The sequence below is a fragment of the Panthera leo genome, chromosome B1, assembly GCF_018350215.1.
Source record: "Panthera leo isolate Ple1 chromosome B1, P.leo_Ple1_pat1.1, whole genome shotgun sequence".
Taxonomy (NCBI): Eukaryota; Metazoa; Chordata; class Mammalia; order Carnivora; family Felidae; genus Panthera; species Panthera leo.
Window position 1 is genome coordinate 149,002,655 of NC_056682.1, and position 14,312 is coordinate 149,016,966.

General features: G+C 37.9%; 1 protein-coding gene across 3 annotated transcripts in view; it reads right to left on the reverse strand.

The window, feature by feature from the left end:
- Positions 1 to 12,966, reverse strand: part of YTHDC1 (YTH domain containing 1) — a 35,912-nt gene extending 22,946 nt beyond the window's left edge. For 2 of the 3 annotated variants that reach the window (XM_042936251.1, XM_042936250.1), the window contains exons 1-4: positions 12,564 to 12,966; positions 3,248 to 3,349; positions 2,297 to 2,625; positions 1,746 to 2,175 (exon numbers count right to left, since the gene is read on the reverse strand). In XM_042936251.1, the coding sequence (XP_042792185.1) occupies positions 1,746 to 2,175; positions 2,297 to 2,625; positions 3,248 to 3,349; positions 12,564 to 12,591 (889 nt within the window). In that variant the 5' untranslated portion in view covers positions 12,592 to 12,966. Of the gene's footprint in view, positions 1 to 1,745; positions 2,176 to 2,296; positions 2,626 to 3,247; positions 3,350 to 7,879; positions 7,916 to 12,563 lie in introns of all 3 variants that reach the window. The other variant, XM_042936249.1, reaches the window with a different exon arrangement.
- Positions 12,967 to 14,312: the final 1,346 nt, after the last annotated feature.

The following is a 14,312-nucleotide window of genomic DNA, read 5'->3' on the forward strand; positions in this document are numbered from 1 at the left end:
CTATTGGTTACCACTGAATTTGAAATGTCTTATCCACAAAAATATGAAGTATTATTAAGCACCTTGATACAGTATCAGCAGCATCTAAGAGCTTATTAAAACTGCAGACTGTTTCAAGTCCTACCCAATTTAAATAAGTCACCTTTGTTTGACTTAAATAAGACATACAAGAAATATTGTTCATAACATGGATACCAAAGATGGCTATAATAAAATATCCTCTACCCCCCAGATGTTTCTTACAGTCGTCACAATAAATGAACAAACATTCATTCGTATTGTCAATGCACTTTTTGTTTTCCATCCATTATTATAAATTACAAAAAATACATCATCTCATCAGTTTGCAAAAAGTATAACAGGAGAATAGAATTAAAGATTCTACAAATTATGGGGCCCCTGGGTGGCTCAGTGGGTTAAGTGTTTGACTTCAGCTCAGGTCATGACCTCACAGTTCGTGAGTTTGAGCCCAGAGTTGGGCTCTGTGCTAACAGCTTAGAGCCTGGAGAGCCTGCTTCAGATTCTGTACCTCCCTCTCTCTGCTCCTCCCCCACTCACACTCTTAAGTCTCCAAAAAATAAATAAGCCTTAAAAAACAAAAAAAAAAAAAAAGATTCTGCAAATTTTTATATCAAACTTAACTACCCATCAATTCAGTTTAACTCTTTAAATCTCTTAAAATCCTGTCTAAACTCTGAAACCTAGAACTCCAGTGAGCAAAAGGTTGAAAGCACTTCAGTTGCCAATCACTAGAAAATAGCTGGCCATTTGCTCTATCACCTATACAATTTTAAGAATGTGACTTACTAACAATGTACTATCAAAATGATAAAACTCTATTAATAATGAAATTGTAACTACTGTGTAATAACAAAAGAATAGAATTGTTCTTATATTCCAAAGTTTAGTTCGTTTAGTATATATAGCAGATCTGGCTGCATTTTGACATAAGACAGTCATGACAGTATGTGTAACCATCATATAATGGCAAGGGTTCTTTGAAGTACCCTGACCTCTCCTTGTTGTACTCTGAATTTTCCCCCAAAAGATGGTCCCCTCTTAGCCTCATGACTGCAACTACCTACCATTCCTATATTTACATCTCATTGATCAGACAGGGATAAAGTGGTAGGACATGTAGTATTGAAGGAATAACCCAAGACAACTCTTAACCAATCTCCCCACAAGAATCTTACACTCTTATTTTCCACCTCTTGTACTTTTACACCAGCCTTTGGGAGATCCTGCAAGTCTGTCAATCCACAGGTACAGAATTGGAAAAACAGTGTGTGTTCCCAAGAGAAAAAGAAAGTTGTTTTGATTTCTATTGCCAAATGATAGAAATCTACAGGCATCAGACATAGAAATACTGTAATGCCAACCAGACAGGTTCCATGTCAGTATCAAGTAGATCAGGTATCAGTGTTTAAACAAACTGCTGACCGGTATGAAAACCTAAGAATTTATAACCTTAAAACCTGAAATACATTTCCATTGAGAAACAATCAGACTTGCATTCATTTAGAATACAATATGAAGTTGGGAAACACATTTACTAAGATATGTAAACCTTACTCAAATGTATTTCTAATACTCAAAGGCATATAATTGTAAAAAAATCATGAGACAGTCTTATTAACATCCCACATCTCAAAATATTTTATAATTCAATTTAAGTATGTTCAAAAATAAAATCAGGTCAATTTTTTTTCTTAAGAGAAACTTATACATACAAAGAGTAGTACCTGATCCATCTGTGCCTGAACCAGATCTGACAGATCCATCTGTGAAGGAAACGGATTCAGAATCAGAGTCGCTAGCTTCACTTCGAGTGTCATAATCATTTCCCTCTTCCTTCTGGTCTCTCTCATCCTGTTCATATTCTTCTTCTTCCTCCTCCTCCTCCTCTTCTTCCTCCTCCTCTTCCTCCTCCTCCTCCTCCTCCTCTTCTCCATCTTCGTCCACTTCTTCATCTTCCTCCGCATCTTCTTCTACCTCTTCATCTTCTTCCACATCTTCCACCCCTTCCTCCTCATTCTCAGTGTTGTTGCCTTGCTCATCAGAAGAACCACTGCTGCCAGTCTCATGGTCAGAGCCATATTCTTCAGAGTTAACTTCTTCCTTAGAAGATTGGCTGGATCTGCTTGCACGTCTATCCACTTCAAGCCCAATTCTCTGATGTTTAAAGAAAAAGGGAATCAGCAGTCATATAACAGATAAAGTCAGACTGAATAAATAGTTCTAATGCCTCAAAAAGAATTGTTTTCTGTTTTATATCTGCAATAACATTTACTACCTCAGAACCATCTGGTGTAGGGGATTTGGTCCTCCTTTCGGGATCCCTTTTCCGGAGACAAGTTTTTTCAGGCTGACTCTTATAAGGTTCTCTAGAAGCACTGCTTGACAAACGAATCTTCCGATCAGCTTCTAGACGCTTGCTTCTTTCAGATCTTTGATATTCCTCATTTTTATACTCTGCAACTGACTTTCCCTTGGTACTAACTATTCTTTTGTTATTGCTGACAGATGAGCTCAGTGGCTTAGAAATCAGCTGTCTTGAATGAAGAGAAGGCTTTTGCCGCTTGATGTCAGTAGATTCCATTCGGTCACTTTTTCTTTTTGATCCTTAAAAATACAATTTAAAGAACACATGTAAGTGTTTTATGTCTTCTACTTATTTCACCAAAGATTAACAGAGAATATGTATCAGAGAGAAAAAGAGCTCTTATCTTTAAAATGTCTTCTGAAATATTTTTACTGCAAAGTTAATCATAAAGAAACCATAGTTTGCAAATACTGGAATAAATTCATGTATTTGAGAAATTTCACACATTTGAAAAGAAATAGATTACTTTTATTCATATTGAATTCGGTACCACAGTTTGTTATGCTTGGACACTTTTGGTGTTAACTGACCCCAGGAACAAGAGCAAAAGCAAAGTCACTTTCTTAATAAATTAAATCTCTATTTAAACTTTTTAGGGACACCGGGGCAGCTCAGTTGGGTAAGCATCTGACTCTTGATTTTGGCTCAGGGCACAATCTCACAATTCATGAGTCTGAGACCATGTCGGGCTCTGAGCAGACAACACTGAGCCTGCTTGGATCCTTCTCTCTTCCTCTCTCTCTCTCTCTGCACCTCCCCAGCTCACTCCCTCCCTCTCTCTCAAAATAAATAAAACATTTTTTAAAAATTTTAATAAAAAAATAACCTTATTTTAACAAAAAAATTTAAAATATTACATACCCTTTTTCTCGTTTTTATCTTGTTCACTCTCTGGATTATACAGTTCATCATCCTGTTCTGGTACTTCAGTCAAAATGTCATCTAGAACATTAAGTTCTCCATCTGAAAGCAGGAAATTAAAAATAGGGAAAAATCATTACCATTAAGCATTTATCTTTGACTATGTTGGGTCTACGTAAATATGGAAACATAACCGTCAAAGATCTTTTATTTCAGGATCAAGACACGACAGTAATTCTATAAAACCATACAAGATAAAGGACATGATACAGAACTCTGGACTACAAAGCCAGGAGTAGTGTACACCCACTCCATAGGGTATGAAAGGACATAGTGGAGTATAAGAGAAAACGTTAAAAACTTCTATATCTGTACTTCAACCTCTAATTTCTCATTTTTGTAACTGCTTTAAAATGTGCATAAAAAATTAAAACAGAAATACTTGTGTGTAACATAAACACACACCTACCAAGGATGGTGAGTACTCCTCACAACCTACTTATTGATTACCAAGAAAAAAATAATTTTACAGTGGAGAAACCTGGCAGATTCTAACTTAACCAAGTAATCAAAATTAACATCACCAGCAGTATGTCCAATCAGTATTACAGACTTGGCATGATGCACTAAGAATAAAACAATTCTGTGATATTCCCATCCAAAATGCAAACTCTGGGGGTGTCTGGGTGGCTCAGTCGGTTAAGTATCCGACTTCGACTCAGGTCACAATCTTGAGGTCCATGGGTTTTGAGCCGCGCATCGGGCTCTGTGCAGACAGCTCAGAGCCTAGATCCTGCGTCTCCCTCTCTTTCTGCCCCTCCCCCCTCACGCTCTTTCTCTCTCTCAAAAAAAAATTAAATTAAAAAAATGCAAAAAAATGCAAACTCTGAACCTATACTTAAGGAAACATCAAACTGAAACAAAGGGTCATGAAATAATACCAATCCACTAATACCAATCCACTAAGAAACTACTCCAGATTAAAAGACTTAGGAGACACAATAACTGAACAAGGCACACGACTGGGAAACTAGTGAAATTTAAATAAGGTCTGTAGAGTATGGTACCACTCTGTTAATTTCCTGATTTTGATACTACTATAGTTAAATTAAAGAAAATCCTATTTCTTAGGAAATACACACTCAAGTATTAGGGACGAAGAAGCACCATGTCTAAAACTGGCAAACAGTTCAGGAAAAAAGTGTGTCTGCATATGCATATATCCACATATATACACAGAAAGAAGAGAGAATGAATTCAAGAAAAACAATGTAGTAAAAAGTTAACATTTGTGGAATATAATTGAAAGATAAAGAAAATTTTTGTACTATTCATTTATCTATTCTGTCCAAAATATGTCAAAATAACATTAAAAGTAAAAAAAAGTATTGATGTGCTACACAATCAAAAACGTTTGAAACTGCTGATATCAACTCTGAAAAGTGTAACTTGTTCAGTCAAGAGAACTACTGACTACAATTAACATACTGAATGATCATGAAAACCTACAACTCAGTTTTGTCACTGCATCCCCACGTATACAACAGGACAAAGTAAGTTCTAAGAAATACATGTAAATATTTACTACCTTAAATTGATTTTTTTAAATAATACACTAAAATTAATGGTAAATGCTTTGAACACTTAAGTATTCTGGTGTCAAAAATATCTTTCCAAATTCAAGGTGTGGTAAAGAGAAATGTGAACTCATAAACGTTGATGGGTTAGGACAATTACATTTATGGTTCAAGCCAAAAAGCAAAGCCCATTCAAAAGTATAGCAAGCATGGAGCCACCTGGATGGCTCAATTGGTTAAGCGTCCAACTTCCTCTCAGGTCATAATCTCACAGCTCGAGCCCCACATCGGGCTCTCTGTCAGCACAGATCCCGCCCTTTGGATCCTCTGTCCCCTTCTCTCTCTGTCCCTCCCCCGCACACATGTGTGTGCACACACACTCTCTCTAAAATAAACATTTTTTTTAATTAAAAAAAAAAAAGTATAGCTAGGGTTACTTTTTTATATATATAGCAAGGGTTATTAACCTGACATGAGGTCTATAAACAATTAAATCAGACTAAAATATCTCCAAAGGGAGACAGAAATCAGTGACTGAAGAGTACTAAAACACAATGTAGGCATGATAGGAAAGTAAGCAAGGTTACTTACATAGGATACAGGAAAAAGTAACATCTCAGTATTTGGAGTCAAACACAGTTTCTGTGTAAGAACATCAAAAGTGACACTGCCTGGAATGGCATAGCAATTCCTTTCTTTGGGTGGTTAAGAGTATTCTTTACTGTTTTTCTAAAATATATACATTATATGAATTTTTATTTACTTCTAGCTCTCTGATCAGTAAAACACTGGATCCAACAGATGTTCACAGAATTAACTATATTTCTGAACAACAACAATTATCACAACGAAATAAGCAATTAAGTAAACATAGTGCTACACATCTTTTCATGAAATCACGAATTCCATTAGTAGAAAGAACAACCCAAAAGCCTGAACATTCACCTTAAATTATATACTTTACATGTGCTAAACCTAACACAGAATGAACTGTACAGGTTAATTTAAATCAATATAAATTTCAGGCATGAAATTAGATCATGGTTTCCCTATTAAAAAAAAGGTCATTATTGTTTTAAAAAGCCTTAACAAATAAGTGTATTAATCAAATGTAGAGACGGGTTGCAGTTTTAAAAAGCAGCTACAGGGGCACCTGTGTGGCTCAGTCAGTTGAGCATCCCGCCTCGGCTCAGATCACGAACTCACAGACTGTGAGTTCAAGCCCCGCATTGGGCTCTGTGCTGACAGCTCAGAGCCTGGAGCCTGCCTCTGATTCTGTGTCTCCCTCTCTCTCTGCCCCTCCCCTGCTCATACTGTCTCTCTCTGTCTCAAAAAATAAATAAAAACATTAAAAAAAAAATTTTTTTTAAAGTAGCTACAAATTTTTAACACAACAAATATTAACCAATGCTTCCTTTTTTTTCCTTTTAACATTTTACCACTTTCACATATATCCTATATACATAAATGAATCACCTAAGGTATGTTTTATCGTCCATTACTTCACAGATAAAGAAAAGGAAGCTCAAAAGTGCCAGGTGACCAAATTCACTTGTCTAGAAACAGTTGGGGGTACAAGCCTACAGTTCAGGTTTTCTAAAATCTATAGTTAAATTAGAAGGGAAGTAGTAGTAAAATCTTTAAACAAAGTATAAGGGCACAAAAAAATGCAAAATATTATTAAAAAGTAATGTGCACTAGATTAATTTCAATTAATGCACCAGAAAGCCCTGTATGAGTGACACTGTAACATCTTGAAATTTACTTTAGGATCAAACACTACATTCTCACTTGATGGTCTACAAATTTTTATGTATTATACTCCGTGACATCAATAATCTGTGGTTTTATCACAGTATTGGCAAACTAAGGCCTGCAGAACAAATTCAGCCTATGGCTTGCTTTTTTTAACGAGTAAGGTAAAAATAAGAATGGTTTCTGCATCTTAAAGGTTGTGTTTTAAAAAGGGGGGGGGGGACAGACACACACACAAAAAAATGTGACAAACCCTTCTGTGGCCCACAAAGCCTAAAATGTCATTTACTATATGACCCTTTACAAAATGTTTGCCAACCCCTAATATAAATGACATTTTTTTTATGTTTTCTTGAGAGAGAGAGAGAGAGAGAGAGCACGCGTGAGCGCACACGCACACGAGGAAGGGCAGAGGAAAAGGGAGAGAGAGAATCCCAAGCAGACCCCATGCTGTCAGCACAGAGCCCAACACAGGGTTTGAGCTCTCAAACCATGAGTTCATGACCTAAGCCAAAACCAAGAGTCAGACGCTTAACTGACTGAGCCACACAGGCGTCCCTAAAATGAACTAATTATAAAGAAAATGAAGATTATTTAAATATTCTCAAACTACTACTGCTGAATTCTAATCATCACTGGCATATCCTTTTTGGAAAAAAAAATAGTTCTAACATAAAATAACACCCACTAGTTCTCTAGCATGACCTTTAAACTACCTTAACAAATTTAATTTTTATTTTAATTTTTTAAATAAACCTTTAATAAAGAGTTTTAAATCACTCTTTGCCCTAAAATTATACACTAATATACTGTATAAATATTCATATACATTCAATTCCATCATAGTAGCTTGACAGCACCCAACCTAAGAATATTAATACTAAAATGAACAAAGGTTAGTAAATGTCATTAAGAGTTCCATGAACATACAATTCATATACTACAAAAATAACCCTAGTATATACTTCTATGAGATAAAGCACTTCACATTGTTTTTGGAAAAATCTACATAAAGAATACGGTATTTTTTTAAAGCTATTTTAAAAACTCAAAAACTGTTCAAGGTTTCTCAACAGAATGAATTTTGTCACAATGAATTAGCTCAAATGAAACAAAATTACTCATTAAACAGTATTTCTATTTACAGCTAAAACTCAAATCCATCCAAAGTTATACCCTAACAACTTGCATGAATCTAGCTCTTGGACACTGTTTTGAAAACTGTAAGGATTTAATATAAAAATCCAGACCTTGCATTTTTTGAACGGACTATTTGGTCATTAGGGATCCAGATTCTCACCTGAAAGCAACCAGCTGGAGCAGTCCTGATAGTCTTCTGTTAAGACAGAGAGGCAGTAACATGTCAAGGCTTTGCAAGAGACAATCTGGGTTTATGCCGGATGAATACGTGCATTTACAAATACTGCTTGCACACGGACCGTGCTTGCTCTTTTCCTTTTGTTTAACCTAATACCTACCATTAACTATTAAAGAAGTACTTTATCTGCTAGACCCTAGTATGCATAAAAGCCTGCAACTCATGAATAACAATGTCAAATAACTGCAAATAAACTTAATATGCATGATACTTTGTGAAAGAGTAGAAACAGTAAGGAGGACAATCCTACTCAACTCTAGTTGATTAACTGCCTTGACAAAATTCAAGCACCATGTTGTCAGATCTTCCAAATTTTCAAGGATTCCCAAACTCAGATTTTCATGTGGACTTAAATGATGGACTTAAACATTGTCTCAAAAACAACACAAAGCGGCTTGCTGCTAGCTTGACTCCTCTGTGGAAGTGCAATCATCTGTGAATGTTTTGCATTCACAATATATGATGTATATGAACCTCATTATCATCACTGGTGCAAGCTAGCACAATCTTAGTTACCGTCACAAACTATTACCAAACTGAGTTTTCCAGGGATATAGGAGGCAACAGAAAATAAAAACAATCATTGTTTTAAAGCCTGTTCAAAAATTTTCAAGATGTTAGGACTAACAAAACTTCTTTTTTATTGTTTTATTGGGGGATTTTTTTTAAGTTTATTTATTTTGAGAGTGCGTGAGTGAGGATGCGCATGAGTGAGTCCACGCAGGCGTGCATGGGTTAGGGATAGAGAGAGGGAGACGGAGAATCCCAAGCAAGCTCCACGTTGTCACACAGAGCCCACTGAAAGAGATCGGGACCCAAGCCGAAATCAAGAACCAGAAACCCAACCGACAAAGCCACCCAGGCACCCCAGTTTGTTTTACATAATCATGGGAAAATGGAAATCTAACTGGCTTTCAAAGTACTTTAACCACCAGAAGGTTAGGTATATAACAAGAATTCCAGAATGCAGCCCACAGAATTGAAGTGACATAACAAAAATCTCACAACTATGCATACAAATGTAGTGCTCTTTCCATTATACCAGAATTACACTTTAATCTTGCAATTCCTGGCCCAGGAAGGCCGCAAGCCTTAACTCCAGGGATATCAGTGTAGAAAATTAACCTTTATCTGAGAAAGCAGCCCATTGTTTTGGACCTGGAAACTTCTGGGTCAGGAGATACAAAGTGCTATTTATTTGAGGGTCGGGAACAAAGACCTAGAGTATTTAAAGAAAACTGGCCAGTGCACTTTTTGTTTTACGTCACAGAACACCGAAGTACATTATATCTTTTAATTCATTTAATACAGTTTTAGTCGGCTTTGACAATGAAGCAAAATTTCCTGGAACCTACCTTTCTGTTACATTTTACATTAGACCAGTCTCAGTTACTTTGTCATTCAAAACTGTCATTCCTCTAAATGAAGTGGAGAGACTTGCATTTCCCATCACATCCAAATTTTCTGCTCTAAGCATAATAAGCATACAATCTGAAGTTTAAGGAGAGTATTTTAAAATTTTTTATCCTATTTCTATTTGGGTAAAACAAATACACTGGGTTATCAAATACATACTCTATGCTTTCTAAAGCCCTAACTAAAGTGAACCAAGAAAGTCAATCTTTTTCTAAGGACTCACTATAGAGAGGGCTGAAGTATGTTCATAAAATATGTGTATGTATATATAACTGTGTGTACATATTTATGTGCTCTTGCCTGTGTGACTGTGTGTATACATACACAATTTAAACTGACAAAATCCTTAGCTTTGGATAGCAGAGGCAAATGTCTCATGGTCAGTTATGAACCAAGTCCAACCTTGCAAGTCATTTCTTCAAGGCACTGAGTCATGATTACTGTACGTCAGGAACCTGGTAAGACAGACATACTCTTAGCCCTCATGGAGCTTTCCATTCAGTAATGCAGAAAAACATGTTACTTATGAAAGTGGTAAATCACTTTCCACATTTTGGATAAACTTTTACACTGTTTTTCGGAGAGAACTTCGTAAGACCTTAAGAAATAAAATGCATACAAGGTATTTAAAATAGAAAAGATCTGTATTCCTCATAAAGTATTAGTATCATTCAAATCTATTTTTTGGACAAATAATCACCACAGGAATCAGCGGGAGTTGGCAATTTGTCAAGTTATATAGGCTTCAGGTTCTAAATATGGGTATTATAGAAGTATAATAGAAGGTAATGTCTATTTGTTACATAGCCAATGTAGAAAGCCCAATAATCCCAACGACTCTATAACCAAGTCTTTTAACTGTTCTGTGACCAACAGCAAACGTCTGCAATTTAAGTTCATTTCTCATCAAGATTTTACATCATTCATGAAATCATTTAAGGCCTGTGAGGAGTCTAAGATTCTTAGAGGGCTTAAGTTTATAATTTCATAATGTTTTGCATAAGGTAACTACTGACAAATACTTCATTTCCCACTTTTTCTTGCAGAAGTATAAGGAAGAGTGAATTAGGTATTCTAATTCTGGCTATTTTTCTGGCTGTGTAACAATGATAAATAAAGTTAAGTGAGACACCCTGGAACTCAGTTTCTTTATTTGCAAAATGAATTATTCTGGAAATCTTCCCATTACAAAATTAAATAAGCAATTCCAATAGGTTTTATATTTGCTAGCTTTCCCACTAGAGACCATCTTTGAGCTAATCTATAAAGACAAGCACTAATATCAAAGATTTAAGAGATATAAACTCCACTATGGGAATTAACTTTTTTAAAAAACTACAAAAATGTGAGTTCTTTCAAAAGTTGGATGACTACCCTAAGTATTGCTAATAGGTGGCATTACATGTTCTTAAGAACTTTCATCACTAAATCCATCTCTAAAACAATTTTTAAAACATCACCTACTTTCAGGGCTCCTGGGTGGCTCAGTTGGTTAAGTGTCCAACTCTTGATTTTGGCTCAGGTCATGAGTTCGTGAGATACATGGGCACTTTGGGCTCTGCGTTGAATGACAGCGCAAAGCCTGTTTGGGATTCTCTCTCTCTCTCTCTTTCTCTCTCAAAATAAATAAACTTGAAAATTACTCTTCTTCCAAAATGCACTTTACTGTATCTACTCTATTACTAATTTAACTGTGTTCATTTTAACAATGAATTCTTGAGAAGTACGGACTTTTACTCATTTTGTATTTGGTTTACCTTACCCATCACAACCAGCACTCACTCCAACACAGAGCTCACAAATTACATTCTGATGCAATCAAATGTCAACTGAATGAATTCTTACTGATTGAAATGATCTATTGTAATAACTAAATTTACTACTAATTAAAAGCAGTCCCTTTTTTGTCACTAACACCTTGCAACCCGACCTTCACATTCTTTTCGTGCTTCTCAAAGGGGTGCATTTTTTAAGACTTAGGTCAAACTAAGACAACCTAATCACTGAATTGGTTTAAGATAGCCCCAACTCCTTAAACATACTTCCACACACTCCAGGCTCCAAGCTTGTCCCTATCCTAGAGCAGTTTAATGAAGCATGAAGACTCCTCTTTCTCTTAAGGAGAAAAACTAAAGAGATGGTGGGCCTAACGCAACTTGACTCTAGAATCCATTCAACAAATCCCCACCCCAAGTTGGTTGGCCACCCTGAAGAGGAGATCTGTGAGGTATATACAGGGCAGCAGCAGCACCATATTTTTGTTAACTATAACCTTCCCAAAACTATCATGATAATCTTACGGTTAGAAAAGACCCTAAAAGCAGCATCTAAACTAGACCACTCTCCAGACAGGTATTGATCCAGGATATACATAAACATCTGTAGCACTTGGGAGGTCGGTTTTTCAAAAGACATGACATCCCTTTCTACCAACATCGGTTTTTCCCACATTTACTGTAACTGTATTACTCCTTCAGCTCTCTATAAATTACACCCATTTGTTCCTGGTTGTACCTTCTGGGAGCTAACACAACGTGTTTCTATCAAAATAGTGGCTAGGATTTTTTTTTTTTTTTTTTTTGCCATGTCTAAGTCATATAATTATTGCTTCAAACATCATGTTTTCCAAAATAAGTGTTCGAGGAACCAGAGGGGCAATTCTTGCCACTTTGCCTATTTAACAGGAAGAGCCACAAATTACTTGTAGATATTTCTCGAGATAACTAATCCACCTGTACCACTTCTTAAAAATGCTCACTTACTAGACTACCAGCTTTGGCCGTGGCATTAAGGATTTTCGAAATTTTGCCTAAAAGAAAGGGTCGTTCTGAAAATACGCATTACACCCGCATAATCCTACCAGGAAATAAACCCAAGGGCCTGCCACTAAGAACAGGCCCTCTCAGCCGCGCCCAGGACTGCAGAACGGAAAAAGAAGAGAATTAGGATCAAAACACAAAACAAAACAAAACAAAAAAACCCAGGAGAGATGAAGTGCTAGGTGGTTCGGAGATCGAGGACGCAAGAGCAGGCCTAGTCTCTTCCAGCGGGTCCAAGTGTCTCGGTTGGGACGGATCGGCTCCGCGCGGGGCAGGCTAACCTCCCCAACCCCCACCCCGCAACGACAACCACGGCTCCATCGACCGACTCCCGAGTGTCGCCTCCGCCCATCACCTTTCTCCGCACTAACCTTTCTCCTCCCGGCTGTCGGCCGCCATTGCTCCCCTCCTGTTTCCGCTGCTGCTGCTGCTGCCGCCGCCGCCGCCGCTTCGACGCGACCCGCGCGGGCGCCGCAGCCGCGGCAGCCGTAGCACGGGCACGTCCGTCAGTCCGTCCGCTGGGCTGCGCGCTTCGCACCTTGGCCTCTACCGCTCACCTTTCTCAACTCACCCTTTTTCTCCTCGCTTCTTCCCTTTCTCCCTTTTCTCCTTTCACTCCAGCCTCTGGCGCCCTAGGCCCGGCCTTCCCGTTGGGGCTTGGGTACGGGAGGGGGTAGGGGGAGGGAAGGGAAACAGATGGCGACGGCGGGCGGCGCTAAAATGGAGCCTGCTTCCTGCTTGAAACAATCCCGCTCCCGAAATGCCCTGCGCTGTTTACGCTTCGTTCCTCCCTGGGACCGTCACAGTGCGGAGAGGGGCGGGAGAAACGCGGGGTGGGCAAGGGAAACGTGATAACGTAAGCACGTCGCTTCGTCTCCCACAGCCCGGATGTCCACGGATTGAGTCTTTTCAGCGATTAGATCGCCGAAATTACGGTTTATTGAGCACCCCGTAGCGATGCGTACACCCTGGTGGCGCTGTTTTCTCACCTGAAAAGCCTACTGACGGACCTTCCCGAGGACAAAAGATGCTTCTGATTGTTACGCGGATCTCCCAATTCTGGAAATCGGAGATTTAGGATAAATCTGGGCGGGTCCCTTTGCCGCCGCCACTTTGTACTCTTAGTGCCAAATAGGCTTTCATAGTTGGTGCCCTAGGGTTAGCCAAAGGCAGCGCAGGATGCAACCCGCTCACTTGTCACAAAAGCCTACTAGTGTTGCTGTTAATTGGGGAAATTAATTCTATTGTACTTTAGTATAGCTTTGTAATTCATGTAATAACATTTGATTTAGGTATTTATTGAGGCGCTGGGGTACACAGTTGATTTAAACAGAGTATTGAGAAATTGAAACTACTGAAGTGACCAAAAATTACTCAACTACATAATGTGGTAAAATCTGCAAGGAAACTTGCATAAAGTTCATGGTCCAAAGGACTGAAAATGTCATTTTGCTTTACTGCTCGGTAACTGAGTTTACGCGGGAAGGAAATTTGGCAGGGAAAAGAAAGTGACATTGTTATATAAAAACAAATAGAATGTTCAAAGACAAATAATCTAGAGTCTTGGCTCTTGATGGCCATTGTAACAAATTGAGAAAAGTCAATGGGAAGAATTTAAAGAGGGCTTGTAGAAAAAAAACGAAAGAAAAACAGTAAATATAAAACTCAGCTCTGTATCATCAGATGCATAGGAATCAAGGGTAAACAGGACAGTATTTCTGCCTTTAAGGAATTTTCAGTATAATATATGGAAGAAATAAGTTAGCAAGAAATTACACTCTAACGATAATTGCTGAAAACTGTGTGTTCCTACTGTGCGCCAGGTATTGTTCTGAGAATTTGACCTACACAATCTGATTTCATCTTCCAAAACCCCAATTAGATTATATTACCTTATTTTACATACAGGGAAAGTGAAGTAAGAAATTGAAGTGTCCAAGGTCACCAGTAGTAGTAATTAATATGGCTCAAGTTCAGGAGATTTACCTCCAGCCCTCCAATTGATAATACTCCCTCAAGTAAACTCAGAATGTTACTGTAACCTTCAGGGGCATGTTACTCAGACTGGTGGGGGTGCAGAATAGAGTCAAGGAAAGCTTCCTGGAGAAGGAATTAAGCCT